Genomic DNA, 17,625 nt, shown 5'->3' on the forward strand with positions numbered 1-17,625 from the left:
TGCTCATGATTTCAGGATGCCCAAAAAAATTTGAGGAAGCATTTGAAATCTCCTCATTTATCCATTGTGCAACTATTGAACCTGCAATGCGTGCTTTGTTTTTGACCATCTGCTTCAAATGATACATGTATCTTTCAAATACATACATCCACCTAAAATGGACTGGACCACCTAAGGCTACCTCATCTGGGAGGTGCACAAGAAGATGTTCCATAACATCGAAGAACGATGGAGGAAATATTTTTTCCAAGTTACAAAGCTTCACACCGATATTTGCCTTTAATAGGCCAACATCTGACTCTTTCAAAATCTTCGAAGAGATATCTCGGAAAAAGAGGGCAATATCTGTAAACAAATATTTAAGTTAATTATAGCATCAATTATAGTAAATTATAAAATGATACAAACAAATAAATACATCTAATCGCTGTGTGAACATTTTTGGGTAGGAGTTCAGCGAACGCAAATGGATATAGTCGTTCCATTATGACATGACAATCATGACTTTTCAGTCCATGTAGCTTTAAATTGTTTTCGTTAATAGATCGACTAAATTTCGAGGCGTATCCATCGGGAAATTTTATGTCATTTTTCAACCAGAGAAGAAATGCTCGTTTTCCCGCATTAGGCAGCCTGAATATTGGCACCGGCATCGTTCCATCCTCTTTCATCTCTAAATCCCGCCTTTTGCATAGTCCTGGAAGATCCAATCTGCTTTTGATGTTGTCTTTCGTCTTTCCAGGAGCATTTAACAATGTGTTTGTCAGGTCGTCGAAGAAGTTTTTCTCAATATGCATGAAATCAAGGCTATGCCGAAGAAGATGATTTTCCCAATACAGTAACTCCCAGAAGATACTCTTCTTTACCCAATTGTGAGAAACTCCGTATCCAGATATTGTCTTGGATGGGTTATCATGTCCATTCCCTCCACATTTCACATATTTTGATAAACCTTCGATATTATTTATCCTTTCACGCAATATTTCTTCTCCGGTCAACCACGGTGGAGGAGGATCTAAAATTGTTTTTCCCCGTCTAAATGCTCGAGTGCTTTTCCGGTAAGGATGATCTGCATCTAAGAACCGTCTGTGGCAATCAAACCAACTATGTTTCCTTCCGTTAGATAACCAGAATGCACCAGTCTCATCTTGACAATATGGACACGCCAACCGACCATGAGTCGTCCAACCTGAAAGCATTCCATAAGCTGGAAAATCGCTTATCGTCCACATCAAAACTGCTCGCATTTTGAATCTTTCTTTCATTGAAATATCATATGCCTCCACACCATCCCTCCATAACATCTGTAATTATTCAATCAATGGTTGAAGGTAAATATCTAAGCTTTTCCTTGGATGTTTGGGCCCAGGAATTAGCACCGAAAGGTAAAGGAATTCTCTTTTCATACACATTCCCGGTAGCAAATTGTATGGAGTTACAATAACGGGCCAAAGGGAATGTGCTTCCCCATTCATACCAATCGGATTAAATCCATCTGTTGATAAGCATAGATAAATATTCCGGCTTTCAGCAGAAAATCCAGGATATACCTCATTAAAATGTTTCCAAGCTATAGCATCAGATGGGTGATGCATTTCACCTTCCGGAGTCACATGTTCCTTATGCCACCGCATATTGGAAGCTGTCGCCTCAAGTTGGTATAGACGTTTCAGACGATCTGCAATAGGCATGTAAAACATTCTCTGCTCTGGCTTGTTTTTTCCTTTTCCATTGTTCGGTAGTAGCGATCTTCTCCACAAAACCTACAACTAACCAACTTCGCATCTTCCTTCCAAAATAGCATACAATTCTTCACACAAACATCAATCTTTTGAACGGGTAAACCAAGCTCTTGTGTTCGTTTCTTTGTCTCGTAATATGTTGCTGGAGCATTATTCGGCTGCGGAAGCATTTTTTAAAATACTTCAGATATCTCATCTACACAAGTTTCCGCCAAATTATAATCCGTCTTCATTTTCAACATCCGCGAAGCAAGAGACAACTCCGTCTGCACACCCTTGGTAGAGAGGTTGACTGGCAGCTTCAAATGCTTCAAAAACATTATCACGATATGGCTCTGCCACGTACGTCTCTGCTATAGGTTCCGATATGTATGGTGGCGCAATGTCTGCTGGTACTTCTAAATTATCCTGGTAGTGATCTTCATGAGCATTCCAAGTAGGATTTTCCCATATTTCTTTTTCACCCGTTGAATGATTCGCTCCAGAACTCTCACCAACAGTGTAGAATTTCTCTCCATGACTCGTCCAAACATAATAATTTCCCTTAAAACCGTATAAGAATAGATGTCTTGAAACAACTTTTGCATCTCGTTGCTTCAAATTTTTGCATCGAGCACACAGACACAATAATATTTGCCGCTCTTCATAATCGGCTTGATTACACGCAAATTGAAGAAATGCATTAATGCCTCCAAGAAACACTTCTGAAACAGAATTACTCTGAGGATCAATCCTTCTATCCATCCACTCTCTTGAATCAAAGTAGAAAGACATTTTAGAAAATTTGGTTGAAGAACAAAAGTTCTAAATGTCTCGTACGGGAAGAGTATATATGTTTGAAACTAGCCACGCCACAGCCACGTAAAATTCATGGCTTTCTAAAAAATATCACTGCCAAACGAATCTTTCTCTGTTTCGGTCTGCATAAAGTTAATCTACCCACGACATAGCCATGACAAAAGTGTGGCTCTGTACACTGTTGCATAAAACACTGGCGTTTTGATGTCGGCACAAAAAAAAAAGACCTAGCCACGACGTTTTAAAGTGGTTAGTTCGTGGCTGTGTTACTTGCCACGTTATATTCGTTGCTATACCGTGGCTATGATAGCCACGTTTTTTTTTTTCGTGACTACTTCGTGGCTTTATTTTGAGTTTACCGTGGCTATATCATTTCGTGGTCTTAAGGTAGCATTTTCGTGGCTTTTTTTTTTAGAGCCACGATTTTGTAGTGGCACTTCCGTGGCTATGCGGTAGATTTCTACTAGTGGGATCAGTGGCGGAGCCACATTGAATAACAGGGGGGCAGCTGCCCCCAACTCATTTTAAAGATTCAGTGTAAAACATTGACTAGTTTTCAATTTGCCCTCCTATCTTTTAACAAACCTATCCTTAGTTCTATGCATAATTTTATTTTGCCCCCCACAAATATTTTCTCTGGCTCCGCCCCTGAGTGGGACCTTCGGAGTCGTGTGGCTTTGGGTCGTGTGATGGGCCGACAGGTCAAGTGGCTTTGGGCCAAGAAATGGCGTCAGGCCGTAAATGACCTTCGCTTCGAAATAAGTAGAAATTGTTAAGTAAATGGAAATGTGTAGGAGTGAGTAAAAGAAAATGGCTAGCTATGTAAAGTTGGTTAAGTATAAGAATAAAAATGGAATGATAGGTTGTTAGTATAGAGTGTCGGAGAAGATGGTCTTTCTCCTAACCATCTTGCATTCTTGTGTGAAGGTTTATCTAGGACCGGTAGATGCAGTGAAGTTCACTTCGATGAAGTTCGAGGTTATGGGGTTTTTAATGAGCCAACTTATCAAGTGGCTTTGATAAGTAGAGAACAAAGACACATGATAAGTTGGCTCATTAAAATCGTTTGAAAATATTAAAGTGAAGTTTGTTCTCCTTGACCAGTGTAATGTGTAGCCTTTTAGGCATGTCTTAGACATATTATAAATATCTGTTGAATTTGTGTCTATATCCCTTTATCTTTCTAATGGTGTGGTTAATGTTCTAGATGTGGCTATTCAGATATGTTCGAAAGAGTTTATTTGCTATGTATAATCGTTTAATGATTAATGAAAGCAGCTAGTTGAACAAAAAAACGGTTGCTAGTATGGAAATTCATTGCTTGATGTTACGTGTTATAACGGGTTATATGTGGGCGGCTTCAATTTGCGTCTTCATCATTGAGTATTTTATATGTTTATGCTTCTTTTTGTGATGCAGGTGAGGAGTAAATTTGTGGACCGAAGTGTAAAACTATGAAGACCATCGATACTTGATATTATGAATTTGGAAGATTTTATGAGAGTCTTACAAACATTATTGTCTACAATTATTTAACTCGGTTATCTTAATAATGTTGCAGTGTTGTCATGTTTGCTTGATAAAAGTGTGCTCGATTTTTACTTAGAATTTTCTAATGATTTCTCAAAAATTTATGGGCCCGGGTGTTTGAAGTTGCTTATAGCTTAACTTGAGGACAAGCTCTATTAGACTGAGGTATTGATAAGAGAGTGTGAAGAAACCTAGACATGTCTGTTATGATAATATTTCTTTCACACACCAAGAGCACGAGCACGATATGGAGAAGAAAGACAGAGGATTCAACTTGAACAGAAAAATGAAAGAGTAACACATAATTAAAAGTTGACTGAATGATGAAGACGCTTAAAGACTCACACTAAAAGTCCACCTTAATTTTGTTTTGATGATAAGGCATAACTAATAGCAGTAGAGTTGAAGTTCGAGAGACTGACGTGGTTTTGGCTTGATGGAGTAGATACACGTTATAAACAAATGAGCTGAGATGGAAGAATGAACGGTTGACTGAATGACGCGGAGAGCAAGAATAGTATAGTTGGCTATATTATCTTTATAGTTGGTTATACGCTTTTTATAATGGCTATAGATAGTATAAATAGCTTGAGATCATAGGAAAATGTTGTTAGAGAGTATTCTAAATTAGGCGAACATGTGTTTTTGAGTTTCCAGTAGTTGAATTCACATGAGGGAGTAACTTGAGTGATTTAATTTTGTGCTTCTCTTTCACAGAATTGTGTGCTTATTATTTGATGCATAATGTTGTTGGTTGTCCATCAGCTATGTTAATACAACATGTCTTTCAATGTATATTCTTCTCCATGTCTTTCAAAATGTCTATCTATAACTTTATGGTACACATATTTACATGTATTAGTGAACAAGATGGTAGAAGTCACGTTTTGTGATATTAATTGCGTCTTTCCTGTGGACCAGTGCAACCACTTGGTGGAAATAACAACACAGGCGGTGCAAATCCATTGATATTAGCACCATTGAATGATATATATACGAGTTTCGTTCATTGTATTACAGATTAGTATGCTCTTCAAGGATACAGCAATATTTTGAACATTGTTGTTTCAGTAAGAAAAATCGAACTTTTAATCTTTTATGTTCCTTTGCCCAAAAAAAAAAAATCTTTTATGTTCCATCTTTTCATTTAACGTGAGAGGTTGTGTACATCATCTAAGGCGAGACCCAACTATTTTAAATTAATTTTCTTTAGCAAAGTAGACCCTTCCCACAGAAATTGAATCCACAAATTCTTAGATTCCAGCAAAGCTAGAACAATTTAAAACATTGTTTTTTTACAACAATATTATGAACATTGTTGTTTCAGTAAGAAAACTTCTTGTAGTCGTCTCTGCTCTATCAAGGCCAGTACAACATACTTTTGTTTAAAGTTTAGATAGGGAATATCTGTGACTGATCTGGCTACCAAATAGTAAAAACATTATCTCAAATTGTTTGGTCTTATTTGATTTTGTCAAGAACTAAATCCACAACAAACTCGTTCTGTTGTAACTTAACCGAAGCTAAAGCAAAACGAACTATCTCAATCAAAAATCTTTATAAGAAGTTAAGAAAGACAGTGATGAGAGACCAGCCACAATGATCAGTTTACTTGCACTGGTTGTTGGTGTTGGATGTAGAACTGTTGGTTAAAGCTTTGGTTACCACATGAGAAACGATTCCAACCGGACAGAAGAGAAGGCAAAGTGAAACCGAGTGCCTCGTCTCGATCTTATTCTCCAAGCCATCATTAAAAACTTGTCTGCATAGAAACAAACAAAACATGTGTTATAAGAAACATGTTTTAGACTTTTGATTGAAAACCAAAACCTGAAAATTGTAACATACCTGGCAGCAAAAAGATCAATAACAAGAAGATGAATCCAAGCAGAAGCAAGAGTCATTTCACTTGAGAACATTTTCGCTATTCCGGACAACTGCAAATGACCAAAGAAAAGAGAGAGAGGAAAACATTTAGTAGCTACTATGAAACATTGTTATAGAGTATGTATTGAAAACAAACCTCTGGCAACAAGTATTTACTGGAAAACATGTATTTGAGCGTTTCAGGTGTCCAAGAAAGGTACAACAAATACGCGTATAATACGCCTAAGACGACATACGGTATGCTACTCTCCATACACTTCTTGGTCTGCACAAAAGAGAAACACTTTTTTTTTTAAATCTGAAAGAAACACATATATTCAATTTCTTTCTTGAAAAAAAAAAGTCAATTTCAGATGAACCTCTTTAGTTCTGCAAAAGAAGTTGTAAGACTGCAACAAAGAAAAGGACTCACAATTTCAGCTTTAGGAGCTACAACCATCAGAGTGTAAAAAGGAAGAACCGCGGTTGTTCCGACAGCAAATACACTGCTTGCGATTTGAGACGTAGCCATCCCTGAACATCAACATGTTTTTAGTCTGAAATCACAAGAGCTAAATAGAATCTCTCGACAAAGTTTGAGGCTTCAATGTTTTCAGTTAAAAAGAGACATTACATGAAGCTCGTACGCAGGAGCGTTTCTTGTGAACAAGGGAGGACGAATCGGATGATACACTGGGGAAAAGAACGATTCTTGATCCTCCGTTGAAGCTCCAACGATTATGGAATCGAATCTTTAAAGACTTGTTGAGAGAAAGACTTGCTGTCACCGAGCTCTTAGCTACAAAGCTCCGATTCATCATCTGTACCACCAAAAAAATGAATCTAATCTGATTAAAAAACAAAAAACAAAAACTTGATAGCGACTTTAAGTCACAGAATCTGAAATTTTCAGACAGAGACAGGGCAAGCGAACCCTTTAATTGGCTGATTTGATTCTTAAGGATAAGGAATCTAAACTATATGAGTACTAGTAAGTAAAGCTCGACACAGAAACTAATCCGACAATATCAAACAAGTGTACATGAACATACAATAATTACAGATGTATATATTTTGGAGTAAACTAAAAAAAAAAAAGCGAAATACCGAGAGAGACGAAGAAGACAAAGGCTGAGAAAAAGCCATCTCCGATTCGATTCCCGAACTATTTGACAGAAACTGGACCTTCATTTAGCTTCTACACCGAACTGTAATGCATTTTATTATGGGTAAATAAAACAAATCTTAAAAGAGTTTTTCCAGTGACTAAAAAAGGGGAAGGAAGTGGGGAAGAAGAAGAAAGCCTTTACGTCACTCCTTCTTTTCTCAGTGTCTACAATTATACTCGTCACTTTTGTGGCTCGTCCACTCACTTCAACCAAAAAAAGGTTGTACTTTTAGTTTCCGTAATTTACTTCGATTTTCTACTTTTTTCCTATTGATTAACCTTTTTTTTTTTTTTGGTTATAAGAGATGTCAATCCGAAATTTAAACTAATAAATATGGGATATCTCTGTCATTTAAAACATTCATCTTCACCAACCATTATTAAATATTGCAATGAAAAAAAAAAAATCAAATTCTAGTATCTTAATACCATGCTGAATCATCCAGCCACTAAATCATCATAGAGTGATTACAAAAGCATTAAAATATTGTAAGCCAAAAAAGAAAGAAGTGTCTACAGATTCTACAAACAAATTACTCAAGCAAAAGTCGGAGTTCCGATTTATGGTGACTCATAAGATAATTAAAAAATACAAGAATTGGTAATATGGCTAAATTAAATATCATCATTTCAAAGGATATTAAAAATGAATGGCTTACTCAAAATCAGGATGAATGTACGTCGACAAGATACAAAGTTGGTTTCCACCATTACTTCGGTTGTACTTTTAATTGTATCATTATTTTCTTATGACTTTGAGAATTGCATTAAGAGAACTAAATCTCTTTTTGGTCAACTTATGAGAATTGCATTAAGGGAACTAAATCTCTTTGAGAACTGCATTAAGGGAACTAAATCTCTTTTTGGTCAACTTATGGAGTTATTTAAGGGGGAAAATCTTCCCTATAAGATAAATTTAATATTTGTAGAAAACAATAAGAATATAAATAGACATGTGGCTAATTCTCATTGGGTGTGATTGGTAAATGTTTTTTTTTCTGATTGGTAAATGTTAAGTGTAATATTAGTAGACTAACGTGTTGTAACTTGTAACAGAGAGGAAAGAAAAATGAAAAGTTAGAAAAAGAAAAAAAAATTATATCTATATTTTTATGTTTTTGAGCTTTTTTATATAAAGAAGAGAGAATATATTGTCAAGAAAAAATAGAGCTTTAGTGAAAGTGTATATTTTTTTTTCATTTTTTCACTTTTCCATAAAATATATTGTGGTAAACTTCTAAACATACAGAGGATATAAGACATTTATACGTCACAACCACTAAACACAAATGAATTAAAAAAAAATATCCGATCACTAGATACAAGTGACCAAAAGATGTCCTAATTGCACTTGAAGAAATAAAAAGACACCTTTACTAATCTCTTTAGATTTCCAAAGGACTTTCCATTTGTTAAGAGAGTTGAGAGCTGACATAAGAAAGAGAACTACGCCTTTGGTCTTTCCAAAAAGCCACACATAACAGAATTTTTCATACTGACAATCACTTCTTCCAAGTGTTGAGAAACAGCACTCTCAATCACTCACTTGAAACAGATGACCCTAGCTTCGTTCAACTTGGAAACAAAGGCAAATAATTTCATGCTATGAAGAATAACCTCTCTATGGTGATCCCGAATAACCTAAGCACCTCCCAATATATGATTCTTCTGATAACATCATAACAAGAGTCATGACATCGTGTGTTCTCCACTTGTTTACCATGTTTCATATTTGTTTAGTTTGCAGTTATTTACTTGACATCTTTTGTGTATTTAAGTGATCGGGTGTTTTATTCAATAAATATGAAAAGAAAATTGAAGTAAATTGTTTCTTAAGTCTTTGGGATCCATCATTTGGTATCAGAGCAAACTTTCTTAGCTTTGAGGAGGAGCTTTAATCAGCATCAAAGCACATTTTTGTTTTTGATCCGGACCACTTTGTGGTATCAAAAACTCATGCTCTGATTCGGACCACAATTTGTGGTATCAAACCTTCTATTCAAAAAAAAAAAAACGTTATCCTTGTAGTGCACGTACGAACAGCTTGACAACCGTGGAAGCATTGAAGATGGGAAGATCAACCTCCTCCTTGCAGTGCATGATGAGTTGCAGAAACTGAAGCATGTTATGATGAATGAATTCAAACGTCTGCGGCAAGTCATGAGTTGTCAGGTGAAAATTACCGAAACTATCAAAATCAATGGTGATAAAGACTTGGCGGTTCAAGGCTGTTCATGCTTTGCTTCTTCACCAAGAAACAATGAGTTATTCAAAGAACCCATTGATGTGTCCCATGATGAAGCTCTAATCGCACAGTTTTGGATCTGGAACGTTGCTCACAAAACACATTGGCATGTCAATTCTGATCCGACGCGTCCAATCCAAAGCCATGAACCACTGACCCCAACACCAAAGAAACTCAGCCAAGACGAACCAGTTTCTGGTAAACCACCACCATTACGTGACAAGAACCTTGAGGACAAGGTTCTTTGGAGGGTGGAGTATTGATAAGATCATAACAAGAGTCATGACATTGTGCGTTCTCCACTTGTTTACCATGTTCCATATTTGTTTAGTTGGCAATTATTTACTTGACATCTTTTGTGTATTTAAGTGATCGAGTGTTTTATTCAATAGATATGAAAAGAAAATTGAAGTAAATTGTTTCTTAAGTCTTTAGGATCCATCATCTTCCTATTCCAGTTCATATAGATATTGCCTTTTAACCACCCATGATTAGGCTTGGACCACATTGAGGAATGAGATATTTCCATAGTATTATCTCCTATCCTTAGCGTGGGAGAGAAACCAAACCTTTACTTCATCTTGAATCTTGTTAACCACCTTAGAGCTCACAAATTCTATCGCTTCAAATATAAATTTGTTTTCTTTTCGGGAAAATCGCATTTTTAACCTCAAAGGTGTAAAAAGGTAGCACTTTAAACTTCCACGGTCGAAAACTCTCACTTCAAACCCTCAACCTATTTATGCTAACATAATAAACCTTCGACTTGGCCTCCGTCTTTTCGTCGTCGGAATGAATAACGGAACAGTAGACTCCGTTAACAGAACAGTAAACAGACGTTTTAATTAAAAAAAACGTGTTAAATGGCTGCTCTTCTTACGGTATAAAATCCCAAAATCGAATTGGGGATCTAGGGTTCTTAACAGAAAAATTGAAAGTGAGATTTTTCCAGAGAGAGCTCAACAATGTCTGAGAGTGTGAATTTTCAAAGTGCTTGTTCTCAAAGTGTGATTTCGTCTTCGAGGAACAACAATGGTGTTCTTTGCCATTGTAAATGTGAAGCTCCCATTGTGAGGGCTTGGACTCGGGAAAACCCAGGTCGCAGATTCTATGGTTGCAGAGGTTTTGGAGTTGGGAATGGGCATGAGTCTTGTAACTTCTTTCGCTGGTATGATGTGGAGAAACCACATGGATGGCAATATCTTGCCTTACAGGAGGCGAGAGAAATAATGCAGGAGCAGAAAGAAGAGATTGCAAATCTGAGGGCCAAGGTAAGATCATTAACTCATGAATGCTCCAACGAATTTTCAAGGGAACTAGAAGATGAAATGAAGGAGAAAGGTGAAGAATGTGAAGCTCTCAAAAGGGAAGTGTTGATTCTAAGTGAGAGGAGCTCTATGCTTCGTAATGCTCTTGTTGCTTCATATGTTGGATTTGGTGTGGTTGTTGGAGGGATAATGGTGATGTCGAGGTGGTGATGTCGAGGTGGTGATGTTGTTCATGGAATTCTCGGTTTGGTTTAGCTTTGTAAGACTTTTATGTATTGTTAGTGGGTTTGTAAGACTTGAATCTTATGTTATTGTGTGTTTTAAGACTATTCAAGAGTTAAGTGGTTTCTTTGATTTGATATGACAATCTGGCAAAAGAAAATGAAAATAGATAGATAATAGTCTTTAACAATACAAAGTTCAAAACATAAACATCAAACATAAGCTGTTACTGAAGATTTAAACAACTCCAAAACATGAAACAAAAGCCGATTAAGCAGATAATAGAGATTTAAACTTGTTCACACAACTTGAAAACATAAGACATTGCCTTAGTCATTTGTAGGAGGCTGGTTGCTTTGGCCTTCTTGAGGAAGTGGGTTAAGGTTTGACCGATCATAAATCCTGCTCCCAAACACTTCAAAAGGGCGATCAGTGTACGGACTCCAAAAAGCACCAACACCATGTGGAACTTTCGAAGATTTTTTTATCTTCAAAGGTCGTCCTCTTGGAGCCTTCTTCACATGGGGCTTCACTTGATTTGTTGAAGATGAAGGTTGAGGAGCACTGGAACTTACATCAAAATCACCGATTGCGTTTGATGGTACAGGTTGCGAGTTGCTTCCAACTGATGGAGTTTTCCTTTTTCCTCTTGGCTTCGGTGGTGGCTTGAGATGCTCCTGAACACAAAGGTGTAAGGAATTTTTTTACGAGAACACAAGATAAGCAGACACATATGTAAAACTGATTATCTTACCTGAATTGGATGCTTCCGAGGTCGACCACGTCGGTTCTTCGGGCCTTCCTCAGTCACTGGTTCATTCTTGCAACCAGTTTTTATGTGTCCTGCTTGCTTGCATCGACTGCAGTGTTGAATTCTGCCATGTCTTGTTGATTTACCTTGATTTTGTAGATCTTCAAATGGTTCCTTTCTCCTATCTCTTGTCTTTGGGCGTCCTCGTGGCTTGCGGAATTCAGGGATCGCTATTGCAGGCTTATTTGTCTTCTTCCAGAACTTCTCTCCATTCACAGGTTTTATATTATCTTCATACGTCTTCTTCAATACATCTGTGTAATAATATTCTGCTACATACCTCGTTGGATCATCTTCATTATCATCCATTACACACACCGCATGTTTACATGGTATCCCGGTCAGGTCCCATTTCCGACAAGCACACTGGTGAGTGGACAAGTTGACCATATAACCACACTCAAACTCATCAACCTCGTACACACTTTTGCTGCTGCGTAATGTCGAGCAATATTGCTTAGCAATCCTAGCCTTCTCTAACACCGTCATTGTAATTGGTGTCACCACTGTGTCGCACTTCTCAGCTTTCAGAAACCTTCGTGAAACCCTTCTCATGGCTTGTCTACGAATGTCCTCTAGTAGATTAATGACAGGTTTCGATCTTGCCATCTTGATAGTCCTATTAAAACTCTCAGATAAGTTGTTGTGAACATCAGCACAATGCGACTCCACACTAAAGAATGCACGACACCATCTAGGTGGTTCTGTTGCTAGTAGAGCGTCATAAGCCCCTTGATCAAAAGCTTTAAGCAGCTCCAATCTTTCTTCATACTCTCCTTCAGTAAAGCTGTAAGCAACCCCCCAAAATAGATTCTTGTATTCTGACCTTGAGTATCCTTGTTTTCGCCAATTTGCATATATATGCCGCGCACACATACGATGCTCAGCATGTGGAAGCTCAGCCGCAATAGCAATCACGAGACCTTTCTGCTTATCTGAAATGATAGTCAAGTTTTCTCCATTTCCTATTTCCAGATCTATCTTCAACTTCTTCACAAACCAACCCCAAGTGTCCTTGTTCTCACCTCTTACTACTGCCCATGCAATCGGATACATCCTGTTGTCCGCATCTCTCCCAACAGCTGCAAGCAAATCACCTGTCAACTCCCACTTCAGAAAGCATCCATCCAGACCAATAACAGGCCTGCAACACTTCTTCCAAGTATTACGAAATTCCTCAAAGCAGATGTAGAAACAATCAAACATATTTTCATCATTCTTTTCGATGGTGCAAAGATCAGTGTTAATACCGCTGTGAGTTCGCCTTAATTCCGCTTCATAGTCCCACAACTTACCAAACTGAGTTATTTGCGCTTCTAAAATGGAGTCCAAAGCAATGCGCCTTCCTCTGTAACACTTAGAAAGCGGAACAACAATGTTGTATCTCTCTTTAATCGTGTCTTTGATCACAGCTGCCTGTAAGCTTATATTTCTTCGTATCTCTTCTCTAAAAAGTCCTGCGATGACCCCTTGCTTCAACATCGAAACTCTACTTGATTTCCCGTGGTTGTGACGCATCTGGCATACTTTAACCATCCACTTGTTGATTGGTGGTTCAAACGAGCAGTATACTCTAAACTTACATTTCTCACCGCAACAAACAACTGCAATCCTGTTTGACTCAGACTTCGCCATCTTCACATCGTATTGTGTCTTCAAAGAGTATCTCAGAAGCTGGTCTTTGAACTCTAGACCCGAGTTAAACTTTTGGAATAACCATATATATGGCGGCTTCTCCAAATCACCATGAAACTTTGGTTTCCCATTCCTGCTCCCTTTTGGATTATCCCATTGCTCCCACTCTTCCTCAGAACCAATTGGTGTATCTGGATAATCAGCTTCATCCTCTAACAAACATTCTTCATCACTTTCAGCTGCTTCTCTTTCTGCCGTTTCTTTTTCTTCAAAATTCTGATAAGCTTCCTTTGTAGGCTTGGCCATCAAACCTTCATTAAACACAGACCTAAACCTATCATCTTTAGAACCATCTCCAACTTCTTCAACAACATCAGTTCCAATATCAGCCTGAGCAGCCTCATTCTCATTTAAAACCGGTTCTTCAGCTTCTTCATCCACATTCTCTTGCAACTCATCTTCAGATTTTTCAGCTTCTTCTTCTTTCCTTGGTCTCTCGACTTCTCCATCGCTGTCTGAATACTCGTCACATTGCAAAGGAGGAATTATGACAGGAGGCTCACTGTGTTCTGAAATATCATATTCAATGAATATTTCAAGTTCAGAAGCTTGTTTCCCTAAACATATCACCAGAAACATATCATCAGGATTTTCGTCATACACATAATTCATTGTCTTCATCTCCTTCCCAGCCTCTTTGAACCAGATGAATCTTATCGGAGCCATAATTTTTGCTTCTTCCTTACTGAACTGTAAAACCTTATTCCATGAGATGTCATACAATTCCCAAAGCACTGTTGTCACTCCCAACTCTCCTTTGTATACATAATCTTCACCGACTTTCTCCATGAATCCACCGAAGTGGATATTCAAATTAATCATCTTCCCTTCACTGTGAAGAAAAGATTCTCAAATCAATGTTTTCGATTCTTCTTCCTCCCCCTTGATTGTTGAGCTCTCTTTCTCTGAAAAAAAAAACTCTCTTTTAATTTTTCTGTCAAGGACCCTAGATCCCCAATTCGATTTTGGGATTTTATTTGAGATTTTAATTTGGGACCATTTTAATTTTAACCAAAGATACCGTAAGAAGAGCAGCCATTTAACACGTTTTTTTAATTAAAACGCCTGTTTACTGTTCCGTTAACGGAGTCTACTGTTCCGTTATTCATTCCGACGACGAAAAGACGGAGGCCAAGTCGAAGGTTTATTATGTTAGCATAAATAGGTTGAGGGTTTGAAGTGAGAGTTTTCGACCGTGGAGGTTTAAAGTGCTACCTTTTTACACCTTTGAGGTTAAAAAAGCGATTTTCCCTTTTCTTTTCCCTAGAAACAACATAATGCAGGGATATATTATTCTGATTTCACTGGGGACTTCAATGTTTTTCCCATTTGAAATAGAAAGAACATATTAACAAATATCAAGTTTTGATGAAAACCATTTTCTGAAGATAGAAAATTAGAAAGAGCCCAAACTTGTCTAGCCACTCTTCTAAGTGAACAAAACATGGTTTTCTGATTTCCCTTCCCTTCCAAACCACAACACCCTCATCCGTGATCCACTTTCATTCCTCTGTTTTCCAGACAAGATGCAACCAATAAACCATCAGATAAAATTCTCCACATGAAAGCCTTGATCTTAAGAGTTGTGATTGATTGCCAAACTTTCTCTTTGAGAATACTAACTGAAGGTTACGCATCCCTGCATCTTGAAAGACTTCCTTGAGATTCTCCTGACTTGCCAACCAATAACCCCATCTAATAGAGTAATCCCTACTTTGGTTATGAATTCAACACCAAAAACATCATGATTTACTATAAGATTAATCTTTTAATGGCTTCCACATCTCCGGGAAAGACATTAACCAAAAGTAACGAACATTCCAACCACCTCACTCATGGTCCAAGAGATCATTAACCATAAATAAAAATTAATGATTGGGTGCTTCATCCAAGGATTTCTTCTACCACCAAAATAATACCAAGAGTCAGTCCAAAATCTTAGAGATTCTCCACTCCCAACCTATTTCCTTAAACCTCTGACTAGAAGCTCTCTCCCAAACATAACACTTCTCCAACTAAAAGAAGTTCTAGCTCTCAAATTAGCTTCTAAGAAATTTTGATCCTCAAAATATCTACATTTTAGAAATCTCAACAGAAGACTATCATAATACTGAAAAAGCTTCTACGCTTTTTTGGCCAACAAATCTCAGGTTGAAGCTCTCAATATCTGTAAATCCCAACCTTCTGATATACCATGGATTTTACCCACTTTCAGCCATGGTATATAAGTTTTTTAAGATATAATTATTATGTTTTGGAGTCTATTTAGTGTAATTACAGGTTTAGAGACGATTTGGAAGAAAATGGTGATTTTTGTGACTTTTGGGCTTTTTGAGTGCAGAGCTGCAAAGGTGCATCAGATGTTTAGATATGGATGGAGACCTTCCCACCGTTAGATTGAGCCCATCTTTTGACACAAGATAATTCTTTGAGTTATATGTCCAATACCACTGGTCTGAGATCAATCAGTATCCTGTAGCAGAAGTTATGCCCGTTTTACTGAATAGTGGTCAGTCTGCCTCGCGAGAGAAGCTGTCGAGGAGATGAAGGACTGTCGATCGATGGTGATGCCAGAATATGAGTCAAGCATATTTTATGACCGACTGAAGCCCAGAAGCCACACCAAGTTACCAAAATACCCATGGACGACCAGAAACCCTATTTATGTATTTCTAAGCCATTGTTGACGGCTACAAGCTTTCTATTATCCTATTCTATTGTTTTCTCTTAGGTTTGGAGAGAAGATCAATTCTCCTTCAGAAATTGATTGGAACTCCTTTGGCTTTATCATTGATTTCTTTATCTATTATATTATTCAGACTATGATTTGTGTTATTACTTATATGGCTGAGTAATCATCTTGTTAGGTTTAAGGATTTCATGAGCTTAATGGCAAACTTATAATCAATTAGGATTGCTAGATTATCTATAGATCTCTACATCAGGTGATTTATAATACTAGGATCTGGAAAAGTTAGAATACCACGAGAGTGGGACTAATTGTTTGAACTCAGAATCATAGGATTGTTGAGAGGTACGAAAGTGCAATCAATTAACGGAACCCGAACTCTGCTGAATTAGATACCTAGGTGCATACGAGAGTTGGTCTAGGAATCTAGTTGAACTTAATCGATTAGGTCGTTAATGCTTATCTAAGGAAGCATCGATCGACGCTTTGGCCATATCATCGATCGACGCTCAATCCAAGTCAACAAACGATAGCTGAGACTGGACATAGACATCTGATTAGTAATTGCATGTGAAAGCTGGATTGCTTACTTATTAAAATCGAGTTCTAGAATTGAATCTATAAACCATTAGCATCCTTGAATTGTAGCTTTGAATATCTTGATTGATAAATCCCTAAGTCTAGCGCTTTGATCTTGAATTGTAGCTTTGGAAGCTTAAAAAAATCTCATTTCATTAAAAGGAATAGCGAGCAACAAATTTTAACAACAATTCTTTTCAAAAGAAAGACTTCAAAAGAACCAACTTGACAACCTTGATCTCAGATTTTCTTGAATGTAACTCAGAAACTCAATCTTTAATCCACTAAAGCATTCAGCTAATCCTATATAGTTCTCGGTTCCACCTTCATTATGTATACCAAACAAGTTATGAATTTTGTACTTCCCAAAATTATTGCAGATTTTTCCAAATTAACAACTTGACCTATTGCTTTACCATAAGAGTGCATAATCTGTTTTAATGCCTTAGCTTTCTTCTCATTTGCCTTTCACTTTTGATGAGTTTTGTTTTTATCGGTTCTTACTTCGGTTTTTGATCGAGATTAATTGGTATCACTATGTGTTTTGGTATTTTGGTGTTCTTTAGTGCTTTTACGTGTACATGTTCGATTGTCGAGAAAGGACCCGATTGAACAAAATTTTGAGCTTAAGAGCACTGGATCAAAATAAGTTGCAATGTGGCAACCCATGCTCAATATCAAGAATTTTTTGAAGGCACTAGAACAGTTGATCTGGAAATTTGATTGACATCAGTTTTATACACAATAGATAGATCCACAGTCACAAATCGGTCGATCTCATGCAAGAAACCTAAGTAAACCATGGCCTAGTAGAGATCGATCGATCCATGTTTTGCAGATCGACCGAGCTGGGGTGTGTCACAACTTAACTTTCCTAGACTTTCCCAAACCCGCAAAGAAGACCTATTGATGTTAAGAGTTTTCAAGGCTCCTAAAACAAATGATGTAGTATAAAAGATTGTCGAACCAATTCTAAGGGATTTCAAAGCACCGAGAATGCAAGTACGTACTT

General features: G+C 37.4%; 2 protein-coding genes across 3 annotated transcripts; one reads left to right on the top strand and one right to left on the bottom strand.

Moving 5' to 3' along the window:
- Positions 1-5,511: 5,511 nt before the first annotated feature.
- On the bottom strand, positions 5,512-15,676 carry BNAC02G17160D (protein ABA DEFICIENT 4, chloroplastic). 2 transcript variants are annotated; one of them, XM_013820920.3, is made up of 6 exons: positions 7,044-7,308; positions 6,571-6,757; positions 6,370-6,470; positions 6,094-6,222; positions 5,919-6,007; positions 5,512-5,832 (listed from the first exon to the last, which is right to left on the bottom strand). In XM_013820920.3, the coding sequence occupies exons 1-6, from the start codon at positions 7,125-7,127 to the stop codon at positions 5,679-5,681; spliced, it is 744 nt and encodes a 247-aa protein (XP_013676374.1). In that variant the 5' UTR covers positions 7,128-7,308; the 3' UTR covers positions 5,512-5,678. The 2 variants fall into 2 exon arrangements, with proteins under 2 accessions (XP_013676374.1, XP_048603739.1); XM_048747782.1 differs by lacking the exons at positions 5,512-5,832; positions 5,919-6,007; positions 6,094-6,222; positions 6,370-6,470 and having other exon boundaries at positions 6,572-6,757; positions 7,044-15,676.
- Positions 10,315-10,827, top strand: LOC106369736. The gene has a single exon (XM_013809852.2). The coding sequence runs from the start codon at positions 10,315-10,317 to the stop codon at positions 10,825-10,827; it is 513 nt and encodes a 170-aa protein (XP_013665306.2).
- Positions 15,677-17,625: the final 1,949 nt, after the last annotated feature.

The sequence above is a fragment of the Brassica napus genome, chromosome C2 (assembly GCF_020379485.1).
Source record: "Brassica napus cultivar Da-Ae chromosome C2, Da-Ae, whole genome shotgun sequence".
NCBI classification, from domain to species: Eukaryota; Viridiplantae; Streptophyta; class Magnoliopsida; order Brassicales; family Brassicaceae; genus Brassica; species Brassica napus.

Excerpts from the sequence above, each read along its gene's own strand:
- BNAC02G17160D (XM_048747782.1), bottom strand. The coding sequence starts at position 14,167 with ATGATTAATTTGAATATCCACTTCGGTGGATTCATGGAGAAAGTCGGT.
- LOC106369736 (XM_013809852.2), top strand. The coding sequence starts at position 10,315 with ATGTCTGAGAGTGTGAATTTTCAAAGTGCTTGTTCTCAAAGTGTGATT.